This window comes from Schistocerca piceifrons, chromosome 3, assembly GCF_021461385.2.
Source record: "Schistocerca piceifrons isolate TAMUIC-IGC-003096 chromosome 3, iqSchPice1.1, whole genome shotgun sequence".
Classification (NCBI taxonomy): Eukaryota; Metazoa; Arthropoda; class Insecta; order Orthoptera; family Acrididae; genus Schistocerca; species Schistocerca piceifrons.
Window position 1 is genome coordinate 286,828,175 of NC_060140.1, and position 20,570 is coordinate 286,848,744.

Genomic DNA, 20,570 nt, shown 5'->3' on the forward strand with positions numbered 1-20,570 from the left:
AGTGTAACATTTAAAGAGAGAGAGAGGGGGGGGGGGGGGGGGGAAGGAGTATCTTGCAAAATATACTTTCTCCGGTTACCCTTCCATTAGGAATGTGGGTGCATTCAACAACTGTTTTACGACTTTCAAATGATAGAGCACAGCAATCAGTCGTCCTTTTCTCGCAGGATTTATTTGGCAAATCTAGATTTCAGCTAATGCCTAGCCATTACCAATGCATCATTTCATAGTATCAATGCACATTCTAGTACATCAGTCCCCTATTGTTCAGGCTTCTGTCACTGTTCTTTGAAGAAACAACTGTGACAGAAGGCACTATCCAAAATCTGTATTTGCCGAATAAAGCCTGCAAGAAAAGGCCAACTGACTGCTGTGCTCTATCATTTGAAATAACTTTCTACTAGAAATGGCAACCATTAGCATAGGTGCAAGTACCTGGAGATGTAACAGCACCTAACAGTATGCTAAAATAGAAGTACGGCACGGAATCTAAATGCACTATAATTGTGTTGAAGTACTGATACGTAGTGCACCTGCATACTACATACTAACCAATGACGGCACTAAAATGAGAAAAAGTTTCACACATTGCCAGAAGTCTTCCCTGCTAATTGTAGTTTCCAACAAGCTGCCACAGTGAACAGTTACTTTCTTACTGCAGCACAATTAGACCACAAGTAGAAAGTTTACCACTGTGAAGTAAACAATACCATACTGTGCTTTTGTTTGTTAGAGTCACTCCAGTGGATCTGACAAGGTTAATGACAGCTGTTTATAGTCATTTGTACCAATGGGGGGTGATTTTTAGCACTGGGTCAAGCAGTATGAAGAATCCAAATTTTTTTTTTAACATCCATACTCATCACACATAAGAAGGAATGGATGCGCAAGGGATGGGGGGAGAATTTGAGAGGGGGGAGAATTTGAGAGGGGGGGGGAGAATTTGAGGGGGGGGGAGAATTTGAGGGGGGGAGAATTTGAGGGGGGGGGAGAATTTGAGGGGGGGGGAGAATTTGAGGGGGGGGGGAATTTGAGGGGGGGAGAATTTGAGGGGGGGGGGGGAATTTGAGGGGGGGGAGAATTTGAGGGGGGGGGGAGAATTTGAGGGGGGGAGAGAATTTGAGGGGGGGGGAGAGAATTTGATGGGGGGGGGAGAATTTGAGGGGGGGAGATGGCAAGGAGGAAGAAGATACTACTACTGTCAGCAGTTTGTTGCACTGTTACTGTTGGAAGTTAGTTAAACTGATTGACTAGGCTTAGTGCATCATTCCAAAATAATTTAATAGGACATTTTAATACAGAATGTTTTAGCTGGACAATTTATATTACATGAAAACCACAACAATGAAGCAAATAAATTAATGTATTAGGATTCAGTGAACGTAAGTAGATAAGAAAACACATCAGAGTCTAACACATTTTAACATCTCATAATGACAGGCCATTCAACATATAAAAGACCAAAAGGTTTCTATTTATTTCTTTCTAATATAGAATGGGAAATACTGAACTATATGAATATAAAGATGCAGCTTCTGTAACTGAAAATGGAATAGATTATTCGACCATTTTAGATCTAGAGCACCTGTATTGAAAATCAATACGAATTTATTGGAGATTCCAGTATGAAGAATGTGTAATGGTAGTACGAGTCCAAATTTTCAGTAGTGGACGGCTATGAAGGAATGAGTGAGTTAGAAGAAAGCACTGCATCTCACACATTCTGCCACAATAGGTGGCCTGCCTTTCCTATCCTAAGAAGACCTTCACTGAAGTGCATCACTTGTGCACAAGTAAACAAATGGCACAATACGTATGTTGGATGGAATACTAATAGACATTACATAATGACTCAAATATTTTAGTCTCCACTGACATGTCACATTCTTTGTGACGCTTGTAGTAAGTAGGTGGAATTCTCAAGTTCATAATCTAAAACTGGATGTTACAATAAAATTTGCTGTGTCAGAATGGACTCCTGCATATGAGTCAACAGTTTCCTAAGTTGGCTACCTCCACGTAACAACAATTTTCATAAAGGAGAAAAAAAGTGTCACTCAGTTGTAATTTGGTTTTTATTGTCATTATTTATTTATCGCAATTTTTTCATATTCTGGATGTATATTTATACTCTTCATTAATCTCACCACTATGTTTTTATTTGAAATAAATATTTTACTTTGAAGGTAATGACTTTTTGAACTTATCTGGATGTAACTTATCTGGATATAACTGTTTCTGAAAATGTTTAGGTTTTAAAATGATGGGTACAAATGAAAAATAACAGACAAAATTATTACTGACCACTGGAAAGAACAACATAGTACATACCTACTAATTAAATTTTTTGAACAGTTGCTATCATCTTTATATTAAACTAGCACATCATTTTGAGATTACCATTCTTTTTACATCACAAACTGATCTGCTCTTCAGCCTCATCTGGTAACTCTCCAACATTAGATTCTTCACCAAGTTCAGCCCGAAGACCGCTGTTGGGAGACATTCTTGTAGAGTAAAAGTTCATTAATATCCATCCAACCTGGTCTATAGCACTTCTATAAAATGATTATTACATCTTTGCTTTTTTCTCTGTTTACCATAATATGTTTACGCATTTTGCTGGTTTTATTCTCATTGAAGATTTATCCTTTTTTCAGATACTTTTACCACATCCTACTTAAGCATTATAACTTTGCTCCCGTTCAACAGTAATAGTGCTGTGACTTTTTTGTTTTAATTAGTGTACTTCTTGAGGGCTTTAACTTTATTTGCCATGCAAAGGGAGGTCTCATGGCAGCTTTAAGAGGGGTCTTCCAGGTAGCAACATGTACATCTGATCCAAGTTCGTAGATAGTTCTGAAGTTTCCAATAATCCCATAATAATCAATGGGGTTCAAGAAAGAGTTTTTTTAGGTAATGTACTGCTTTAAAATTAAGCTCACAATCAGTTACCGTCATCTTAATGACCAGCTTTTGCCTAATAATGTGTATGTGCCAAAATCCAACCTGACAGGTACACCAATATGGAAAATATAAAATACAGAAAGCTAAACAAAGTAAAGATGCAGTTTCCTCACTAGAGATATTTATATAACATATAAAATGCATTCTTAATACGATATGACAAGTGTACTGAAATAACGAATTCTAGAGATGTGTCTTTCTCAGATCATTAAATATCCACCGAATGCAGCCATCATGGATATAATGGAGTGTGGAACTTCAAACATTTTAGTTACTTTTATAATGGAAATAGCAGCTACTGGAACTTGTATAATGTTCTAAACTATGCAACCTGAAGCGCACTCTTTCAGCAAGTAAAAAGTTAATATTGGAAAAAATTGATATTACAGGTTTTGGAAATGTGTGGCTCATATATCAATTTCAAGAAATTTGTAATGTTAAGTAATAGGTCTGCTTAATATGGCATGCTGATCCATTTTATAACAGCTAACTGATTAATTACGCAAGAATAATGGAAATCTATTTTCCTTCATGTATCCTAATGAAGGATGTTGGCAGTTCAGGACTGGGATCCTATTACTGAATTAATTAACTGATTAAGTGCAAGAGGGGTCCTAAACAAATAAATGGGGACAGAACTTTGGAACAGTTTTGTCCATCAAACAGTTGAGTCAGAGACACGGTAAATACATACGCTTTTTTTATGTCTGCTGTGGAGGCTGTTTTGGAGACCTCCAAGATCCGGTAGTAGTCCACCATACCGCCACTCTCTTCTGATCTGAAACAAAACATAAGAATGATAAATTTGTAACAACCTTACATTACTCTTAAAAACTGTGTTATCCCCTCAAACCTGGTACCATGTACAATTCTGGCATTTCTTCTAACATTTCTGTTATTTTAAGTGAGGCTGCAAATATTAGAAATATCAGTTTTATAAGATGGTTTCATTGTTCTACTGATTAAATGATTGGCTACTTATCCAATGACACAAATGGAGACAATGATTACAGTTAACAGATGCTGTACAATGCTGAAATGTGGAAGGTATCATCTGTGTCCTTTCAATGGAATCATCCCAACATTCATCTAAAAGAGTAAGTGTATAACACTACACACGAAAATCACAAGTTGTTATTAACAGTGAAACAGGAAACTGTTTTGACAGAGAGAATTTGTCATTACTTGGCAACCAAGAAAAAAGTAATAGATGCAAAATAAAACTGTATTAACTGCATTTGCTTCTAAATATTATTGTTATGTTTGAATGGATATATTTTTTCAGGTGAATAAATTTTGTCATTCTGAAATGACTGCAAAAAACTGATCCTACTCTTTCAGTTCTTATCTGTGAGAAGTTATTTCCACGAAGAGTAATTTCATGTGATGTTCCCCTGACATCCAGCATGTATCAGTCTTCACACCCATCTTTCTCAGATATGAATAATTGCCTTGTTACTGTAAGAGATTATTCGGAATAAGTCATTTTATATTCACGAATTTGTAAATATGGCAGCATGCTGACCTTTTGTAGGTGTCAAGTATTAAGAAAATACACTTTAGAGTTATTAACTCCTACCTACCGCCTTTTACAGATTCCAATAATAGAAATTCTTTTACGGAGTAGTTGTTTTCAAGAATGAACTTATTCAGTTCGTTTTCAAATTTTACCTGTCCGACCAGGGAACCTCCCCATCGCACCCCCCCCCCCCCTCCCCCTCAGATTTAGTTATAAGTTGGCACAGTGGATAGGCCTTGAAAAACTGAACACAGATCAATCGAGAAAACAGGAAGAAGTTGTGTGGAACTATGAAAAAAATAAGCAAAATATACAAATTGAGTAGTCCATGCGTATCATAAGCAACATCAAGGATATTGTCAGCTCCGGAGTGCCGTGGTCCCGTGGATAGCGTGAGCAGCTGCGGCACGAGGGGTCCTTGGTTCAAGTCTCCCATCACTTTTTTGGGAGTGATTATCACATCCACAAGAAAACCTAAATCGGGAAAAGTAGAAGAATCTTTTTACCCATTCGCCAAGTGTACAAGTTAGGTGGGTGGACAACATATTCCTGTCATGTGACGCACATTCCGTCACCATTGTCGTATAGAATATATCAGACGTGTTTTCCTGTGGAGGAATCGGTTGACCTATGACCTTGCGATCAAATGTTTTCGATTCCCATTGGAGACGCACGTCCTTTCGTCTACTAATGGCACGGTTTCACGGTGCGGTCGCAAAATACAGACACTAAACTTATTACAGTGAACAGAGACGTCAATGCTCGAACTGACAGATCATAACTTTGCCAAAATAAAAAATGTAAACTTTTCACTCGAGGTGGGATTTGAACCAAGGACTTCTCGTTCCGCAGCTGCTCACGCTAACCACGGGACCACGGCGCTTCTGTGCTAACATTAACCTTCGTGTTGCTTATCTTGCGCATGGACTACTCAGTTTGTATATTTTGCTTATTTTTTCATAGTTCCACACAACTTCTTCCTGTTTTCTCGATTGATCTGTGTTCAGTTTTTCAAGGCCTATCCACTGTGCCAACTTATAACTAAATCTGAGGGGGGTGCGATGGGGAGGTTCCCTTGTGAGCACACCTTTATGTGCCGGACAACTTTAATGTGGAAAATGAACGTGATTTTTTTCTTCTGACAATGTAATTATGTTCACCATTGTTACACTGGATTACTTTGAAAAATTTGAATGAGCAAGTAAATATACTGGGAAGCAGTAGTCAGAACATTTGACATCACTGAGTGAGAATATGCAAAACGTTAGCTTGCTTGCATCTCCCCAAGATCTATGTGCAAATGTGAATGAATTAAGTTGTTTTAGGAGTTTCACAATTATGTTCTTTTTTCCACTTTAAATTCTCGTCAATAGTGACACATGAAGATTTTGAAGTTTCCACCGTATTTATTATTTCCTCACCATGTGTTACGCTTATCGCTGGCGTACTACCTCTAGGTGTGCGGAACGGAAGCGGCTCGCGGGCCCCGAGGAATCAAAGACGTCATATTGATTCGTTTTTACGCATTTGCTACTGCTGGTATGGGTTCAAAGAAAAATTCGTGCTGCAAACGTCTCAGTGGTAGTTAGCCTACATTAGTAAACTGCAGTTAATGCGTTAAAAATATTTAGACACATTGTCCTCAATGCGTAATGTGTGTTATCCCATAAATAACTCTCCCTTTTGACAAATAATTTGTAATCAGTTGGCATCAATCAATCACGTAAGACTAATATGTAACTTTGACTTCGCTGCGGATTATTATGTCACCATAATCCAGATTATTCGCATTCAAAACTTCTTTCTACATTTAATTCTGTTAACGGAAGCTTCATTCAAACAATCTGATCACGTTCCAAAACAACAGCTGAAGGCACGTCTGTATAAAAGCTGTGGCCAACGTGTGACGTCACTTACGTCAAGGGGAACAAGAAAGGAGCCTCCACGAAGAGTATGTGAATGCAATACACATACTCGGGCGTCCCCTGGGCGGTAGTATACCAGCTGATCCTTTCACTCCAGAAGCAACATGACAATCCTACAGAAAAGGACCTTATCAGGCCCAGCACTGACGATTATCTCTGTAAATATTGAAGGCCTGTCTGCATGCAAAGAACGTCTACTACAAGACCTCTGTCAGAAAGAGAAATGTGACGTCCTGTGTCTACAAGAAACTCACAGAGATAGCACACTGAAAAGACCCAAGATGAACGGCATGCGACTAGTAGCTGAAAGGCCACACCGAGAGTATGGCAGCGCAATCTTTACCAGGCCAAACATACAGATCCTTTCAAGCAGTATAAACGACATCAATGATACTGAAGTGCTAACCATTGAACTTAGTGACTGCACTGTTACATCAGTGTACAAACCACCAACTGTGGACTTTTCCAGCTCCAACGTAAACAATTTTAATAAAGACAGAATTAATTTTGTAATCGGTGATTTCAACAGCCACAGTACGCAGTGGGGCCACCAAGAAGACGACGACAATGGCACGGCTGTGATCTGCTGGGCCGAGCTAAACAACCTAAAACTGATACATGACAATAAACTGCCTGCTTCCTACAACAGTGGCAGATGGGGGAGAGGTTATAACCCGGACCTCATCTTCGTTAGCCATCAAGTAACGTTCCAATGCTCAAAAGGAGTTTGCTCACCAATACCAAACACCCAGCACCGTCCAATAATGTGCCAGATCACATCTGTTGTTAAACCCCATAGCGTACCTTTTCGCCGTAGGTACAATTTTAAGAAAGCAGAATGGTCAACCTTTCAAAACCTCATGGAAGATTCTGTAAACAACCTACCACCTGAACCAAGATTCTATGACAATTTCGTGAAGGCTGTGCAGTGGTGTTCCAAGCAATCGATCCCTAGAGGATGCAGAAGCAATTATGTTGAAGGCCTTACGCCAGAATTAGAGGATCAGTTGCAGCAATACCTGACACTGTTTGACGCGAACCCTCTATCCGCGGAAACTATCACTGCGGGCGAGCAGCTAATCGAGTAACTAGCTAAACCCAGGAGAGAGAAATGGATGAGGACAACAGAGGAATTGGACATGAAAAGGAGCAGTCAGAAAGCCTGGACACTCCTTAAACGTCTCAACAATGACCCGACTTTCTCTCCAGGACATGCTCCCGTCACAGCCGACCAAATAGCCCACCAGCTTCTCAAGAATGGGAAACCCGACACCAAAATCAGGAAGTCTGAGACCAAAATAGACAGGACTGAACACCAAGAAAATTCAACACTGGCCACGCCTCTCACAATGGCAGATCTGGGCAAAGCCATAGCGAAATGCAAGCTAAGGAAGGCCCCGGGCCTGGACGGGATTTTTGTTGAACAGATTAAACACTTTGGTCCCAACGTTAAACAATGGCTACTGAAACTGTTTAACAATTGCATGGAAACAGGTCAGATTCCCACAATCTGGAGGAAGGCTAAAGTTATTGCCATTTTAAAACCAGGCAAAAATGCTGATGACCCCAGAAATTTCCGACCCGCGTCACTTCTCTGCCATATCTTTAAAATCTTTGAAAGAATACTACAGGATCGCCTCTTCAGTGCCATACAACCCTACCTAATCCCCCACCAAGCAGGTTTCCGCCCAGGGAAAAGCACTACATCTCAGGTAATTAACTTCACGCAGCTGATTGAAGACGGCTATGAGAACCGGAAAATAACCGGTGTCGCCTTTATAGACTTGACAGCCGCATATGACACCGTCAACTTACGTCTGCTAATGAAGAAGCTGTATGCCATTACCAGGGACTTTAAATTTACATCCACAGTTAGAAGTCTGTTAGAGAACCGTAGATTCACTGTGGAATTCCAAGGGATGCATAGCAGGTGGCGGGCCCAGAAAAATGGTCTCCCTCAGGGCAGCGTACTGGCACCCTTTTTAACACACACACCAACGATCAACCACTGCCAGCTGGTACGGAAAACTATATCTACGCCGATGACCGTGCTATGGCCGTACAGGGTGATTCCTTTGAGGATGTTGAGACAAAGCTCACGGATGCGCTAGACATGCTCTGTCAGTACTGCGCCGACAATCAACTCAAGCCGAACCCTAGCAAAACACAAGTTTGCGCCTTCCATCTCCGTAACAAGCAGGCATCCCGTAAGCTGCGTGTCTTCTGGAAGGACACACTCCTCGAACACTGCGTCAACCCCAAATACCTAGGAGTAACCCTAGACAGGGCTCTGACGTATAAACAGCACTGTATCAACACCAAAATGAAGGTGAGCGGCAGAAATAATATTCTTCGGAAAATAACGAACTCCTCCTGGGGCGCAAAGCCAGAGGTAGTGAGGACCACAGCACTAGCAGTTTGCTTCCCAGCAGGCGAATATGCAAGCAGTGTCTGGTACAACTCTACCCACGCTAAACAGGTCGACATTGCTCTGAACGAGACCTGCAGGCTCGTCACTGGATGTCTGAAACCGACGCCAACAGACAAGCTCTACCATCTTGCTGGGATTGCACCTCCTGTAGTGCGAAGAGAAGCGGCAGCCTATAGTGAAAGAGCGAGGGCTGAGATGGCAGAGAGCCACCCCCTCCACAAAACTCAACCAGCCACCAAACGCTTGAAATCTAGACGCAGTTTTCTCAGAGCAACCTGGATCTAGGGTGGAGAGATGGAAGCGGTCGGGAGAAGGGCACTGGATGGAACCAAAGGAAGAATTGGCACCAGGTTACGATGAGGGTTGGGTGGTCTGGAGATCACTAAACAGGCTACGCACCAACACTGCACGGTCAAGAGATAACCTTCTGAAGTGGGGATATTCTACTACATGTAATCTCTGCGACTGTGGAGAGGTGCAGACGACCCAGCACATGTATAACTGCCCTGAATGTCCTTCACACTGCACTTTAGAGGATCTGATGTTGGCAACCCCAAATGCTGTCGACGTAGCCCGCTTATGGGCCAAATGCCTATAACATTTTGTTTCTGTGCACACATATTTGTATATATATTTTATATATAATTCATATGCCTGTAATTAATTTTTTTCTGTGTGCTATTCATTTTTTTTATATTCCTGTATCCATGGTGCTTCTGACACGAATAAAAAAAAACTTACGTCAATAAAGTTGTTTACGGGTCTAGTCACCAGGCAGCGCTTTCACGCTTTCAGCCTTTCAGATAACGTCATGAAGCGATTCCTCGGGGCCCGCGAGACGCACGTGTGCGGAACTGTGTATGCTGTCTTTTTGAAACAGAGATATCATTCGCAGAAAACCAAACAATGACACTTTTAATATCAATGTTTACCATTTCCTCTGTTGCTATCCGTATGCCTGCGTTGACTGCAAGACTAGTGTCATCCGCAAAAAGAACTAATTGTTGTTCACTGGATTGAAAATGGTTTACATAAATGTGGAACAATGGCGGACGTACGACTGAGCCTTGGGGTGCCCCATAGGCGATCTCTCCTCAGGAAGAAAATGTTCCCTGATTACACTGGTTGAAATTACAAAGTGCAACTTGCTGCATTCGTAGTATACCTGTTAAATTTAGAAACACAACAATTGTTCCTCAGTAATACGTGGGCATTTACTGCAACAAGTAGACGATACTTCTAGAGCATTGGGTTACCCCCCTCCCCCAAAGCGTTGACGTACTGGTACTCTCAGAGAAAAACTGCATCGCGAAACTGCTAGCTATTCTTCTTTATTCCACTGACGGATCTCATGACGCTGACCAATCGACAGCTATAAGGATGTATGTTACAAAACACTTATGAGCATATTTACTTAAATTGTTTATTTATGAAGTTCCGTGGGATCATGAGAGCCAAAACTACTTCATACAAATTTTACAGAACTCTGATTAGGAAATGTATGGATAACGATTAAGTAACCAATAAAACACGAAAACTGATTGTAAGAATAAGTATCACAGTATAAAGAACGTTCTCAACTACTGCACGAAACTCCTGTACGGAGCAGCAGCGTGCCACATGGAAAGCTTTCAAATTTGATTTGTATACTCTGAGCTTATCACTTAATTTCTTCAGTTCTATTGTAACTATATGTAGAATGAAGTCTGCTGAATAGTGCACACTTTTCTGTGAGATGCTTCAGGAAGTGTTAGTCAAGTGTATATAGCTTTTTCCGCCAACTTTTCACTGAATAAATGTTGCACTTTGTTAAAGTATCACTATAGTGACCAGCGTATGCCGCGATGGAATAGTATAGGGGAGTCGAATAAAAACGTGAAAGGTCAGGAAATTATACTGTTTATTATCTGAAGAGTAGTCATCATAAATTAACACATTCATCCCGCTGTGTGCAAGACCATCAATGCCTTCACGGAGAAGTGTTCGGTTGCCAACGGAACCACGATTGTACACAGGCGGGAACCTCATCGTCAGAAGCAAATCGACGGTCACGAACTCTTCAGGGCTCCAAAAACACGGAAAACGCATGTGGAGAGTTCAGGATTGTATGAAGGGTGTGTAAGGGCTTCCCAGCGGAGCGTAGTCGACACAACCTTGGCAAACATGTGCCGAAGTTGTTTAGAGTGCGCTGCGGGTCCACATGTTGCCGAAGTTCTTTCGACTACGCTGCAGACGTTCCGCGGGGAATCTTCATACAGTCCAGATCTCTCCCCGAGCAATTTCCATATTTTTGGAGCCCTGAAGAAAGACGTTCGTGGCCATCGATTTGCTTCGGATATAGAGGATGAAGCCTGGGTACAGTCACGGTTCCGTAGGCAACGGTGAACATTTTTCCGTGAAGGTTCTGACTGTCTTGTCTCCTAGCGACACGTATTAACAATTACGGCGATTAGTTTTGAAGTTTAATTACTTTTTCCCTCTTGTCTCGTTTTCATTTGACTACCCCTTACAGCTTTAACATTATACTGATGTCTTTGACGGGAAGTGAACCTTGCCACAGTGTTTAGATATGCACTGATACGTTCCACCGCGCGTACGTACTTTAAGCAAGCATCTCTCATCCTCCTGCAGCTGACTCGCAAGACAGCCGAGCGGCCCTGTACGTGGACATGGCAAGGCCGCTCCATGGCTGCATTTGTTTCTGCAGGAAGCGGGAAGCTGCTATCTGCAGACAGCCTTGAGAGCGGGTTCGTCCCCGCAGCCTAAGGAAAGTTGATCAGCCTTTCCTTGTGGTTACAAGCGTCTGCTGTTGTACCTCCAACACTCCACGTCGTGCGATACATACTTCAATGGGTGGGGGTATCAAAACAGTATTAACCCTCGTAGTATCACTGTGGTCAACACTATCCTAAACTAACTTTTTGTCCCTTGAATTTAAGATTTATGAAAATGCAATAATGATACTTAAGTTGCTTGTTTTTATGTTAGTTCATTAAAATACTGAATGTGCTAAGAGCCTGATATTACAATTAATACTATCCGGTGAGTCAATGTTTAAAATGAAGGGCGACAGTCTTTTAGCAATGTAAAACTCCACTGAGGAAAGAAAGGTATTACTTCAGTGTTTGCAGGTGACTCCACATAAAATTACGTCCCGCATTCTGCAGGTCAGGAAATTTTCGTTGCAGTCGTAAACCGGGCGAGATGTCGCACACGAATTATTTTCTTTAAAAGACGTGGGTGTTTTACTGAACAAAAAGGTTTTCGAAAGACTAGGAACACCGAATCTACCTTGTTTTCTCTGTGAAGATATCACATGTGCAGAACGAGAGTTTGGCATTAACGTTACAAAACATGTTCAAATGTGTGTGAATTCCTAAGCGACCAAACTGCTGACGTCATCTGTCCCTAGAATTACAAACTACTTAAACTTGTGCTAAGAACAACACACACACACACGAGGGAGGACTCTAATCTGCGGACGGGGCCGTGCAATTCGTGACATGCCGTCTCAAACCGCCGCCGCCACCCCCCCCCCACCCACAGAGCAATCCACTGTTAGTCATTTCCTTTCCTTTTCCACTCATAAACGGAACAAATTAAAAACGATTATCTATATGCCTCTACAGGAATCCTCTCCTAATTTTCTCAACAGTGCGTCGCGAAAAGAACGTTTTCCCTCCATGTATTTTCCCGTATGAGTTCACGAAGCATCTCCATAATACTTGCGTGTGAAGCCTGCACTTTTTTCCCAATTACAGGGAACGCATTTCCGTTCAAGACATCTGTGGAAAGTTATGGTGGACATAAGAGGTACTTCATCCGCATATTCTGTACAGAACTGAACAGGAAGGTAGTTTTTCATCGAAAGACTATTGAGGATCCGAGGCTAAAATTCCAAATTTGCATATTATTTTCAGATTCCACGTCGCTTATTAGTGGTTATTCCTAGTTCGGTTTGCGACTGAACACAAAATGTATACGAAATTTATGATTTATCGTTCAACTTATTTGTAACACAGTAACTGCAATAAGTTACATCTTTACAATCGTCCTCTAGCAGCCCGTGCCAAGGCATGTCACTGTATGATAACCCCAAGCATGAGACATGCGTGTTCAGTATGGATACGTTTAAAAATATATAAAAAAAATACTTTTGTTTTTGTCCAAATGACGAATTCACAGGTACGTGACGATTTCTCACATGCACATTAAACTCCATCCCACTGACAATCAGGCATAAAAACACTGACAATGGAGGCAGAGAACCCACGGACAATAACGATGATTTCCGAGGTTGGCGAGCAACCAACGTTGCAATTCAGTGCACTTCTTATGCATGGTCGTTCTCGGTACCGAATGTAAAAAATTATTTTTTATGTTTATTAATATTTAATTCTTCAACGCACAGTGGGTTGTACTCAATAATTAAACATGGAAAAGTATAGAAGTCAATGACTGGTAAAGCTTAGCTACATAAGTATAAAAATTTATGAACTTAGTTCAAAAGTGCAAACAAAATGAACGAAGTTAACACAGAATACAACAAACACTTACGTTCGAACACTAGTAGTGCTCGTGTGTTGATTATGAAGAAAGCCTTTACAACATGAGTTTTCAACCCAGTTTAAATTAACCAAACTTGTTGCTGAAGGATGATCATGTTGGTAAAACACGAAGTTTATGATTATGGCTTACTGTTCAAAGTGAAATGTGTTATTTTTTACTTCAGTCCGAAGACTGGTTTTATGCTACTCCCCACGCTATTCTACTCCATGTAAGCCCGTTCATCTCTGCAACCTACATTCATTTAAAATCTTTTATCTTCATCATGTGTCCTAAAATCGACCTTTTTCTTTTAGTGAAGTTGTGCCATACATTTCTGTACTACCTAATTCGATTGAATAGCCCTTCAGTGGTTATTACATCCACCCATTAATCTTCTGTAACACCACATTTTAAACACTTCTGTTCTCTACTTGTCTGGAACACTTATTGACCACGTTTCACTTCCCTACAAGCCTACATTCCCGAGAAATACCTTCAGAAAGGGTTCCCTAACACATTTGTATTACATATTAACAAATTCCTCTTTCCAGAAACGCTTTTCTTGCTGTAGCCAGTCTACACGATATACCCTCTTTACTTTGACTATGTTATTTTGTTGTCTAAATAGTAGAAATCATTTCTTAAACTACGTCCCTCGGCATCGCTGATTCAATTCGACTACAATTCATTACCCTAGTTTTAATTATGTTCATACTACAAATTCTCTTCAAGAGATGACTATTCTTTTCAACTGGTTTTCTGATGTCTCTTACTATCTCTGACAGAATTACAATGTCACTGGCGAACTTCAGTTTGTATTTCTTATCCATGAACTTTAATATTCTTCCTAAATTGATCTTTGGTTTCTTTTACTGCTTGCTCAACGTACAGATTGAACAACATTGGGCTACAACCTCACGTAACTCCCTTCTTAAAGCCGATTCCGTTTCATGCATTGTGACTCCTAACTGCAATCTTGTTACAGCAGAAGATGTATAAAACATTTCGTTCCCTGTAGTTTTCCCCAACTACTTTAAAATTTCAACTAATGTAGTCCACTCAACAATGTCAAAACCTACAAAGACGTAGGTCTGCCTTTCTTTAATCCGTCTACGGTAAGCCGTGGTGTCAGTAGTGCCTCCCATGTTTCAACATTTCTCCGGAACCAGAAATGATCTTCGCCGAGGTCAGCTTCTACAAGCGTCGACGTGAAAACGTCTATTCGCTCGTCAGTCCAACTTCCTTGTTACAATTTAAACACAGATCTGAATGGCTAATAACTACGAGACTAGTAACGCATTAACATTGGTTGAGCCTACAACGGACAGATCATGTCTGTACTTGTTTGTCACGCAGCATCTTTCCTGCTCGTACCAGTGAAGGCATGCACGTGATAAATGCAATAATTTCATGTACTCCATATCCACTGTTGCAACATATCTTCTTGCGCATCCGCTGTCACTGTGAAGTGGCGTGCTCGTGATTGTTACGAATTAGCTCGCGGAGCTATTGGTTGACAAGTTGCTCAAGTCAGATCTCGTCCCATCATAGCCCACACGTGCTCGACTGGGGAGAAGTCCAGAGATCGTGCTGGCATGGAAGTTGCTGCGCATCTTATAGAGTAGTCAGTTTCACGGGCGGGTTGTGACGTGCATTAACTTGTTGGAACAACGCGCCAAATTCCTGTTGCAAGAACGGCAAAGGAACGGTTCTAGTAACATTCTGCACGTACCCGAGCGCTTGTTGGCGAGTTGTAGCTTATCGCGCCTCAGACCATAAGGCCTACGATGGGGCGAGTGTGTCGGACGAATGTTCTCTACGAGACAGCACTGACCACGTCTACATCTTAAGCCATCCCATGACGACACCGGTCTAACTGTGTAGGCTAATGCTGCGGTATGGGTCGAAGACGGGTTAGAGGTATGTGTGCCTGTAGTCCAACTGCTATTAACTGTTTCGGAACAGTTCGTGTTGCCACATATAGGTTCACAAGCTACTTGCCGCTGCTGCCCTTACAACAGGACGATCCTGATGAGCATCTGTGCTGAGTGGCCGTCCAGAACATCGTCTACGGGTGTGATAATATTCACGTGACAACTGATATCAGCATCACTGCATAACTGACGCAACACGGCCAACTTGTGTTGCAGTTCTCCGAAAGGAGCATCCCACCACTCGGAACGCTAAATTTTTACCTCTTTCAAATTCGCTCAGTTGGCTATAGTAAGCACGACTATCTCCGTGGCATGGTTGCTTCATACTTTTGCACCATACTGAGCCTTCTGGCTGCTGGGCATTCCCTATTAAAGGGTAGACGTAAGATGGCGCTCCGGCTGCTATGCCACTACGCTATCTGTTGGCGGACGACGTTGAAACCATTATCGGTACATCTACTATCCACCACGTGGCATATATAGTGCCACCGGATCAAATTTGACGTCTTTCTATGTGTATTATCTTTTTTTCTTTTTTGCGGCAGTGTGTAAGTGAAAATCGGTATTATATCGAACATTACATAACAAAAATGTCTTGTATGACCTGTAAATATTCTCGACATAATATAAAAACAAAGTCAGATGAAAGCTAGCGTAAAATGGAATCCAAGAAGCCTAAAAATTGCACTGCCAAGCAAATGTGGGACCTACAGCAAAGTCGAAAAGGAAATGAGAAAGGAGTGACCGAGCGGTTCTAGGCGCTACAGTCTGGAACCGCGCGGCCGCTACGATCGCAGGTTCGAATCCTGCCTCGGGCATGGATGTGTGTAATGTCCTTAGGTTAGTTAGGTTCAAGTAGTTCTAAGTTCTAGGGGACTGATGACCATAGCAATTAAGTCCCATAGTGTTCAGAGCCATTTTTTTTAAATGAGAAAAACGACAAAGCGATTATGTGGCTGGCCCGTCAGGTATGCAGCGGCCAGCTACTGTCCGAACTTGTTCCGTGATCATTATACTACCTTGCGTGACCACTATATTAAAGAGATTGATAATTAACTTACATATTAATATGTAAAACTTACGATTTTATCTCCGCGTTTTCGTGATGAATATACGGCGCTGACCCGAAATGCGCACCCAAAATTGTTTTCCATTCTTCCGTAATTAAGTCGTTTGTCACTATTTTGCAATGACGACTTCTTACGCTCAGTAACAGTGACATCACAGTTTTCAAATTTATTTTCGCTGTTGTATCTCGCTAGGTCAAGGATAGTAGCCATTGTTTTACGAAATAATTAACTCATATATAACGTTGCGTAACATTTCTTGTCCATCGAGAAGAGACTATTACATCCCCATTCCCCCGAGCCCAAATTCAATGAGATATCCCTGACTGTCCAGTAAATGCAGTTTCCTTGGGAATTAACAATTTTGGAGCAAATCGCTGCCCTGGACTGTGACAACGGGATCTCGTGCGCTGCTAAGTAAAAACTGCAGAGCATTCTCCACACTGGCCACTAGCGCACAAATCGTGACAAGGACGTCGGGACGAAGTTGACAGGTGGTCGGTCTCGGAAGCAGTAGCAGTGGCAGTGGCAGAGCAAACGTGGGCCGCGCCCGCCGTGCGCGCCCACAGCCAGCGCCGGCGGTCCCGTTGCCATCCGCCTCGCTACTGAGTCATCTCAAGGACGCGAGGGCGGCACGGTACCGTCTCTGCAAAATACGACTCCTCTAAGAGAGGGCGTGCGCAAGCACCCAGTTCAACACTCTTCTTTTGGCTGTACAGTTATTCTGAAGCCATATTCATTAAGTTTTCCAGTGTATTTTCATCTAAGATACAGGGACTTCCATTTTATCATTCCGTATCCTGAAATGCATGGATTGAAGCACTCAGGTGCAGTGTTTTTTACTTTCCAAAAGTAAGTACCACACTAACAAGCAATGACTAAAATGTAATCACTTTTTAACTCTCCAGTCTTTTAACTTGTTCGATGCGGTCTATCACGAATTCTCCTCTCGAGTGAACTACTCATAGAGTATCACTTTCACGAAGTGCTCAATTATTTGCCGAATGTATTCTAATCTCTGTCTTCCTCTACAGTATCTACCCACTACAGCTCCCTCTAGCACCACGTAAGCTTTCTGAAGCCTTAACGCACGTTCCATCATCCCACCCCTCCTTATTGTCACTGTTTTCCGGATGTTCCTTTCTTTGCAGATTTTGCGGAGAAACTCCTCATTCCTTATCTTACCACTCCATCTAACTTTCAACCTCCTCCTATAGCTCCATAACTCAAATGCTTCGATTCTACCGTTTTCCTGTAGTCTTGTTTCGTTGACAGACAATGCTGTGCTCGAAACAACATCCTCAGCAATTTCTTCTTAAAATTATGGCCTAAGTTTGATACCAACAAATGTACTGTTCAGAATGCCCGCTTTGCCTGCGCTAATCTGCTTCTGATGTCCTCCTCGCTTCGTCCGTCATGTGTTATTTTGCTTCCAAAGAAACAGAATTCCTCAACTTAGACTACTTTTATAATGCTAATTCACTTCTGTCATTCCTCATTACTTTCGTCTTTTGTCGGTACCGGTGTACTCCCAATCCATATTCTGTGCTTATTAGACTTCATTCCATTCAACAGATCCCGTAATTCTTCACTTTCACTGAGGTTAGCAATGTCATCAGCTAATCTTATGACTGACATTCTTTCACCCTGAATTTTATTCGCACTCTCGAATCTCTTATTTCTGTCATTGCTCCTTTAATGCACAGACTGAACAGTATAGGCAAAAGACTAAACCATATCGGATACCGAACTAAATATTTGGCTGCATTTTGGTACGGAGGAGAGTCCTCGACGTGTAGAAGTAACTTTAGGTGTCCCCAAGGAAGTGTGTTGTTACCCTTGCCTTCCAGACAATATCAACACCCTCAGACTTTCGAAATTGATCCGATTATCTATAATGAAATTATGTCCAAACAAAACCTGCACAATATTTGCGCAGATCATGATAAGATTTCAAAGTGTTGCAGATATTGACAACGTGTTTCAGATGGCCAGAAATGTAAGATTTTGCCCTTCACAAGACGTAAAAAACAAAATTCTTCGAATACAAAACCTTTAGGTCAGAACAGGCCTCGGTAAACTCATACAGATTACCTGGGTGCAACAATTTGCCGGGGGGTGGGGGAGGGGGGGCGTAATGTCGTAGGTAAAGAAGCTGGTGACAGGCTTCGGTTTATTGATAGAATAGTAGGAAAATGGAATCAGACTACTAAGGAGATGTGCGACCCTTCCTAGAATATTGCTCAAGTGAGCAACAAGGGATATTGAACATATACAGAGATGGGTAGCACTAACGCTCAAAGATATTTTGATCCAGGGTTGAGAGTCACGAAGATGCTGAAGAAACTCAGAAACTCAACTGGCAGACGTTTCGGGATAGACGCCAACTATTTACCGAAAGCCTGCTTACAAAAAATTTGAAAGACCAGTATTACGAGGTAAAGTCAAAGCTTTACGATCTCCTCGAAAATATAAAGCTACGTAATTTTTGTATTTTTATCTTTCGTTTGCAGATAGTCATTAAAATTCCACAGTACCACATCATGGTGCTACGACTCTAAACAAAATAGCGCACTTCGTCTCCATTTTATCACTAAAAAAAACTTTTTTTTTAAATTGATAAAACTTCATGACAATTACCCCACAAGTGAGTAATGTAGAAATACATTACAGCGCACTACTATCGCGTCTGTAGAGAAAGCGAAGAAATTTGACTAACGACAGCGCGCACTGAGGCACTGAAGTTCTTTTTTCCCACTCTCCATACGAGACTGGAACGGGAAGAAATCTTAATGCGTGGTGTTATCGTAAGAACCCTCTGCCATGCGGTTCAAAGTGGTTGATGGTGTAATTTCTATAGATGTGGATGTACGGGAAGAGTGCTGTATTGCTAGTACGAGAACAAAAACGAAATTAGTTCTTTACTAATTTCTCTTTAAGGTACACACGAGCTTTTCTGACGAAATAACTAAATTTCTACTATGCTTGAGAAATGGAACGTGAGACGGACGGGGGAATCAACCACTGTGGTCCGATACCAGGGAGATGTATTTTCGTCAAATCCTACATCAGTTAACATCTTGACAATTGGTTACGGTGGATTTAGTTACGAACTTCATGCGAACCGTGGGAGGTTCCTCGAACAGTCTACAGAAATACCTGAATTATTGCTTTGTATCTGGTGACGTTAAGCCAACATTCAAATGTTTCCTCTTGTGTTTATAAAAGATACGACGAAGAACTCGGCAAAATGATCGATAAATATCTACAGCTTACGCGCGAGTTATATTACCCGCACTTTTAATAATGTCGTTAACGCAGAGACTACATGTCCGAACTGTGTGATGGTTTCCGGAGAGCAAAATGGGCTACAGAGCACGCTAGCAATATTATGCAATACTTAACATCGGTTTAAAATCAGAAAGAAAGGCGTTGAAACAATGAATTGACAACTGCAGTGGACAGAACGCAAGTAGGCACAAGGTCAATGGTAATTGAGAAGGATGGACAGCTAAGAACATTACATTTACTTAGATAGGTATTAAGTAACGGTTGAAGGAACCGAGGCAGGCACTGCACGTGATTGATTTTTCAATGTCACTGGAAGATTTTGATTGCATCCATGTTTCGTCACTACAACATAAATTAAGCGAAGTCTGAACTGCATAATTTACTTGAATATTTGGTGCTATGCACCTTGGTGAAATTGCAAATATGTTATTAATGGTTAGGTATTTGAAGCAAGCAGACGTCATTAAGCAATTTACGTCATAAAAATACGACGTCTGCATAATTTACGCGAAGTCATCCCTGGCTGCGCTACGAAATTAGAGTTCCTTCTGCTTTGCAGTGCGCACAGACTGGAGGGAAAACCAAGCAGGCGGCAACCTCGCGCCTGCCTTTTCTGTTGAGTCCTAGCCTGGCGTGGCCTTCCCTTCCGTTGGCCCCCGCTAAACCGGCCGTCACTAGCCAACGCAGTTGGCCTGGTTGAAGGCCCTGTTACCACACGAAGTGGCTGTGCGGTTTATAGATACACAAATCATCTTCAGTTTCAGACTTTATCCTGAAATCAGGTATCTTCTTAAAGGAATTGCTATGAAAATTTTAGGCGACTATATTCCCGACTGAAGAAACAATTTGATCTAATACCACGAATATAAACTTTAAATACGATTTCTC

The 20,570-nt window shown here is 41.6% G+C and overlaps 1 protein-coding gene across 5 annotated transcripts in view; it reads right to left on the reverse strand.

Moving 5' to 3' along the window:
* The window catches only part of LOC124787711 (dnaJ homolog subfamily B member 6-like), a 314,264-nt gene that overhangs the window by 14,727 nt on the left and 278,967 nt on the right, over positions 1-20,570 (reverse strand). For all 5 annotated transcript variants that reach the window (XM_047254548.1, XM_047254549.1, XM_047254547.1 and 2 more), the window contains one exon: positions 3,662-3,745. In XM_047254548.1, the coding sequence (XP_047110504.1) occupies positions 3,662-3,726 (65 nt within the window). In that variant the 5' untranslated portion in view covers positions 3,727-3,745. The remainder of the gene's footprint in view (positions 1-3,661; positions 3,746-20,570) is intronic.